The sequence below is a fragment of the Leptopilina heterotoma genome, unplaced genomic scaffold, assembly GCF_015476425.1.
Source record: "Leptopilina heterotoma isolate Lh14 unplaced genomic scaffold, ASM1547642v1 Lhet_121, whole genome shotgun sequence".
NCBI classification, from domain to species: domain Eukaryota; kingdom Metazoa; phylum Arthropoda; class Insecta; order Hymenoptera; family Figitidae; genus Leptopilina; species Leptopilina heterotoma.
In genome coordinates, this window is record NW_025110839.1 from 184,943 (window position 1) to 191,659 (window position 6,717).

At 20.6% G+C, this 6,717-nt stretch overlaps 1 protein-coding gene across 1 annotated transcript; it reads right to left on the reverse strand.

The window, feature by feature from the left end:
* Positions 1–958: 958 nt before the first annotated feature.
* LOC122511735 (facilitated trehalose transporter Tret1-like) lies at positions 959–2,863 on the reverse strand. Its single transcript, XM_043627178.1, has one exon. It carries the CDS (start codon positions 2,516–2,518, stop codon positions 1,214–1,216), a length of 1,305 nt encoding a protein of 434 aa, XP_043483113.1. The 5' UTR covers positions 2,519–2,863; the 3' UTR covers positions 959–1,213.
* Between the last annotated feature and the right edge of the window lie 3,854 nt (positions 2,864–6,717).

The following is a 6,717-nucleotide window of genomic DNA, read 5'->3' on the forward strand; positions in this document are numbered from 1 at the left end:
AGAAATTGTTCAAAAAATGTAATTATTCTTAAAAATTTAATAATTTCACTTCTTTGAAAAAATTGATTATTTAAAAAAATGTTTTTTTTAAATTCTCTTGAAGAATTCAATTATTTTTACAAATAATAAAATTTACCAGAAGAATTCAATTCTTTTTAAAAGTAATAAACTTTTTCTTAGAAATTCAATTATTTTAAACAATTATAGTAAAATCGTTCCCAAGAATTCAATTATTTTTATAAATAATCAAATGCTGTTTAGGAATTCAATATCATTTTCAAAAAAATTATTATTTAAAACTTTTCGAATTTCAACGATTTTCATAAAATTTCCAAACAGAGTTCAATTATTTAAAAAAATTTTTTTTTAATAATCTTCGTAAGAATTCAATTCTTTTCATAAATAATAAAAATTTCTCAGGAATTCAATTATTTAAATGAGAATTTGCATAAAATTAGTCGAGAAAAATCAATTATTTAAAATTTTTTATAAAATTCTTCGCAAGAATTTAATTATTTTTATAAATATTTAAATTCTTTCATGAACAGAAACGTACTAAATTAAAATTCTACTGAAATTAATTGAATTCTCACAAGGAATATTATAAAATTTTTAGAAAATAATTCAATTTTATCAAGAAATTTTATTGAAACTAATTGAATTCCTCCAAAGAATATTCAAACTTATGAAAATCATTCAAATTTTTGAAAATAATTTAATTGTTTCGAAGAATTTCATTAAAAATTTTAAAAGTAATTAAATTCTTTCGAGAAATATAATTAAAATTTTACTGAAATTAATTGAATTCTTTGAAAGAATTTTATGAAAATTATTGAAAATAATTGAATTCTTTAGAGAAATTTAAAAAAGTTAAATTAAAAATTTTTAAAATGCAAATTCAGTTATTTCGAAAAAAATTTTAATTCTTTCATGAAAAATAAATTTTGTTGCAGGAATTCAATTTATTAGCAGGATAAGAAAGAAGTGAATATTATTTTGATGAAAATTAGGAAAAAGTCAAGAAAATAAAATATAGAATAGAATTTTTGTCAGTTTTGTGAAGTTTCAAAGACGATATTTTTTTGGTCATCAAGTTTAATTTTGTGATAGATACATACTTTTTTACTACTTTTTTTTTAGTTTGAAAGCTACTTTTTGCTAATTTTTCAAAATTAATTATCGAGTGCGAAGTCTGGAATTTAAAAAAAAAAAATTAAGAGCGTAGCATACTTAAAACTTCCTCGAGATTTTTCCCCTTTGTTTCCGGTGCAATGAAAAAAATACAAAGCGGTCCGATGAAACAAACACTCGAAAATAACCAGAATACTGAATAAATACCAACGAGTTTATTTAAAAATGGTGTCATAAATTTTGCCAAAAATAATGAGAATCCAACGAAAATTGACGATATCATAACGGCCAAGCCTTTAACTTTAACAGAAAATAATTCACCAGAATAAATATGTGGTATTGTCGATAGACCCATATTGGCGACAATTAGAAAGAATGTCAACAAAACTAATGGTGTCCATGAGAAATTATCGACGTTGATTTCAAGGAAATATTTGAAAAAAAAGAAAACTCCAACTGAAGTTAAAGAAATTGATGACATTATTCCTGAGAGTAGATAAATTGGTCTTCTACCCCAATAATCAACTAAAAAACCCGAAGAGAAACCAACCAAAGATTGTACTCCACTTATCAACATAACTGAATAAGCCGGTTTCATTGACGATCCAGTATATTCGAAAATATCCTGCGCATATGTTTGAATAACCATAAAACCCGAGAAAGCGTATGTCAAATCGGTGATTATTTTAATAATCAAACCCCTTCGACTGCCTTTGTCACTAAATAATTCTTGAATTGCATATTTCTTCGAACTTCCACATTCCTCGATTGTTCTCCTAATTCTCTCAATATCATCCACCACCATGGAATTCTCTTTGCAATTCAATTTCATTAATGCACGAATAGCATTTTCTTCTCGATTCTTCATTAAATAATAATACGGTGTCTCGTGCATTAACGGAAATAAACTGAGAGAAATCAGAGGTATTGAAATCATAACTAAATTCATTGTTCTATAGGATAAAAATGCTCCAACTGAATTTAAAATAAAACCACCGAAATTCACGCATATTTTGTCAATTGAAAGAAACATGCCACGTAAATTTTTCTCGGCTATTTCACCAATGTAAATTGTTAGAAAACTAAATATACCACCGTAACCAATGCCGACTATTATTCGTGATATTAGAAGGGAAATGAAATTTGTCGCTAAATTTATTGCTATCCAAGCGATTATTTGAATTAGGGTGAAAATTAAAATTGTATATTTTCTACCAACGACGTCCATTATGCTGGGATAGAGAATTATTCCGAATATTGTGCAAATACTGTCGATTGATGCGAGCCACACACTTTCATTGAATGTTATGGGAATTTCTGAGATGTCACTTGTTAAATAGGGAAGTGCAGATGATGTCCAGGAAATTTGCGCTCCAACATCAATCATGAGAACGTATCCTGAAATTTAATTTTTTAAATTATTGTTTTATTGAATTCAATTAAAATACATCCTCTATGAGGAAGCGAATATGTTGTAAAAAAAATTTTATACGACAATTTTCGATTTAGGAAATCTTTTCTTCGAAATTAACAGTTTTTATTCAGTTTATTACTAATGAAGAAATTTTTATAAAAGAATTTTCGAATTAAAGATTTTATTCCCGAGAATTCTGATTAAAATGTTTTCAATTTAATTTTCTAATGATAAACAAAATTTTTATTCGAGAATTTTATGATAAAAAAATATTTTCTATTAAAATTTTCGAATTTAAATGTTTTATTCATTTTTGACAGAAGGAGAAGATTTTATTGAAATGAAAAAGTTGCATTTAATTTTCAATTGATAACAAATGTTTGTTTATGAAAATTTTCAAATTAAAATTTTTTTACCTTTTTAGAAGAATTTTTATTAAAATGCAAAATTTTCATTTAATTTTCATTTAATGTAATTGATAAAAAAATTTTCAAGATTAATTTTTTTTTACTTTTAAGAAGGAAAATGAAAATTTTTCAATTAATTTTCAATTGATAATAAAAATTTTCTTCTAGAATATTCGAAATTGTAAAAATTCTTTACCTACGAACTGTATTGAAATGATTAACTTCCATTTAATATTCAAAAATGTTACAAAAAAATTATTATACGAAAATTTTCGAATTTTAGGAAATTCTATTCCTCTTTTAATTCGAAATAAGCAATTTTCATTCAATTTTGAACTAAAAAAGAAATTTTTATAAAAGAATTTTCGATTTAAAGATTTATTTTTGCAAGAGTTCTGATTAAAATGTTTTCAATTTAATTTTCAAATGATAAACAAAATTTTTATTCCTGAATTTTCTGATAAAAATATATTTTCTACTAAACTTTTCGAGTTTCAATGTTTTGTTCACTTTCGGCAGAAAATTTTTTGTGAAATGAAAAAATTTCATTTAATTTTCAATTGGTAACAAATGTTTGTTTATGAAAATTTTCAAATTAAAATCTTTTTTACCTTTCTAGAAGAATTTTTATTAACATGTAAAATTTTTATTTAATTTAAAAAAAATTGGCTACTAAAATTTTCAAGCTTTAATTTTTTTTTCACTTTTAAGAAGGAGAATGTAAATTTTTCATTTCATTTTCAATTCACAAAAAAAATTTTTTACTAAAATTTGAAAGCTTAACCTTTTTTCACTTTTAAGAAAGAGAATAAAAGTTTTTCAATTAATTTTCAATTTTCAATTGATAATAGAAATTTTCTACTAGAATATTAGAAATAAAACATTTTTTCTTAGGAATTTTTATGGAAATTAATAATTTCCATTTTATTTTACAAATGTTAAATACAAAATTTTTACCCTACAAATTTTGATTAATATATTTTCAATTAAAGTTTCAAATAATAAAAAAGATTTTATTCAAGAATTTTCAGATAAAATTTATTTTATTCTGGAATTTTTGAGTTTAAATGTTTTGTTCACTTTCGACAGAAATTTTCTTTGAAATGAAAAAGTTTCCATTTAATTTTCAATTGATAACAAATATTTGTTTACGAAAATTTCAAATTAAAAATTTCTTTTACCTTTTTTAAAAGAATTTTATTAAAATGCAAAATTTTCAAGCTTCAATTTTTTTCACTGAAGGAAAATGAAAATTTTTGAATTAATCTTCAATTGATAATAGAAATTTTCTACTAGAATATTCTGGAATATTCGAAATTAAAATTTCTTTCCTATAAGAATTTTTATTGAAATGATTAAATTCGATTTAATTTTCAATTGTTAAAAAAATTGTTATACAAAAATTTTCTAATTTTAGGAAATTTTTTTCTTTTTTTAATACGAAATGAATAATTTCCATTCTATTTTTAAGTAATAAAAAAATTTTTACACTGGAAATTTTTATTCTAAAATGTTTTCAATTCAATTTTTAAATGATAAAATAAACTTTTTATTCGAGAATTTTTTTTATAAATAAAATGTTATACTTGAATTTTTGAGTTTAAATGTTTTGTTCACGTTCGACTGAAATTTTTATAGATAAGTGAAAAATTTTTCATTTAAATTTCAATTGATAACAAGTATTTGTTTACGGAAATTTTCAAATTAAAAATTTTTTTTACTTTTTGAAAACAATTTTTTTAAAACAGAGAGAGAATGAAAATTTTTCATTTAATTTTAATTTTCAATTGATAAAAAAAATGTGTACAAAAATATGCGAAATAAAAATTTAATTTTCAATTTTATTAAAAAAAAATTTTCTACGAGAATATTTTCGAAATAAAAATTTTGTTTTCCACTTTTAGGAAAAAAAATGAAAATTTTTCACATTAATTTTCAATAATTGTAAAAAAAAATCGTTTTATACAAGAATTTTCGAATTAAAAACAGAAATTTTCACAAAAATGAAAAATCGTCAGTTAATTTTCAATTTTATATTTTTTCTCAACAATAAAACAATAATAAGTCATTAATTATTAATGATTTACTCGAAATATTGACTTTTCGAATACATATGATGCAAGATTTCTTGCAACTTACAAAAATATTAATCAGTGCGATGGATAATTAAGACATCTTATGTGTAATATAAATGTTATAACGTCTTATCATAAAGAAACCATTGTTATTATTTTACCATAATTCATCGAAATATTGTTTCCAAAATATCTGTACGATTACTGAACATTTTTATACAATCAATTTTTAGAAAAATATATATTTATTTGTATGAATTTTATTATTTTATTAATACGAATATTATACTTAATATTGTTGTAGATAATTATTGTTATACAGTTGTGATAATAGTAGATAATAATAATGACAATATTATTAAAAATAATAGTAAAGAAAATATTAACGAAAATAATGACAAAAAAAAAATAATAAAAAAAATAACAATGACAAAAATAATGACAAAAATTATTATAAAAATAATGATAAAGAAAATAATAAAAATAGTAATAATAACGAAATTATTATTAATGATTTATAAATATATATGTATATTGAATCTCTCGAATTGTAATCGATTTTATTAAAATTAATTGATTCTAAATTGATTGAAATTGAATTAAAATAATACCTAATTAATTAAATATCTACAAAAATCTTTAAAAAAAGCACGAGATTAAGTAAATCTAAATGAGAAAATTAAATAGAATTATCTGAAAAACGAGAATTTTAGGATTTAATGATAAGGCGTTTATTTCAAAATCCCTTTTTTATGAATTTAGTCATCGACGAAATGATGCGCCTAATTATTTTTTAATCTTTAATCCCAAGGTTGAAGTTATTAAAAATTTAATACAATATGTCAATATTTCCCATAGATTTAAAATTATTATAACAATATTTTAATATAGCATTTCTTTTATAGTTTTGTTTTTGAAAAAAGTACATTGTGGCACAAAATTTTAAAAAATGGAGAAAAAAATATTTTCAATTTTTTTAAAAAATTATTTTTTTCAATATTTTATTGACAAAATATTTTCAATTAATACCTAATAATAGAGGTTGAAAAACATATTTGCAAGTTTTTTTTATTAAAAATTTTGTTGCAAAATATTTGCAATTTTCGTTAAAAATTTTTTTTTTTTTAATATATTTTTGAAAACAATATTTTTAATTGTCTTAAAATTATTTTCTTCACTTTTATTGAAAAATACTTACAATTATTGTTTCTCAAAATGTTATTGAAAAATACTTTCAATTACTTTCGATTAAAAGTATCTATTGTTCATTGAAAAATATTTTGAATTCTTTTTGTTCAAAATTTTATTGAAAAATACTTTCAATTATTTTAAAATTACTTTCCTCAATTTTATTGAAAAATATTTTTAATTCTTACTGTTTTAAATTCAATTCAAAAAATATTTTCAGTTCTTGTTTTTCAAAATTTTATTGAAAATTATTTTCAATTCTTTTCAATTAAAATTATTGTTCATTGAAAAATATTTTGAATTCTTTTTGTTCAAAATTTTATTGAAAAATATTTTGAATTCTTTTCGTACAAAATTTTATTGAAAAGTATTTTCAATTCTTTTTGTTCAAAATTTTATTGGAAAGTATTTTCAATTTTTTTTTGTTCAAAATTTTATTAAAAAGTATTTTCAAAGTTTTTCGTTCAAAATTTGATTGTAAAGTATTTTTAATTCTTTTTGT

Excerpts from the sequence above, each read along its gene's own strand:
- LOC122511735 (XM_043627178.1), bottom strand. The coding sequence starts at position 2,518 with ATGATTGATGTTGGAGCGCAAATTTCCTGGACATCATCTGCACTTCCC.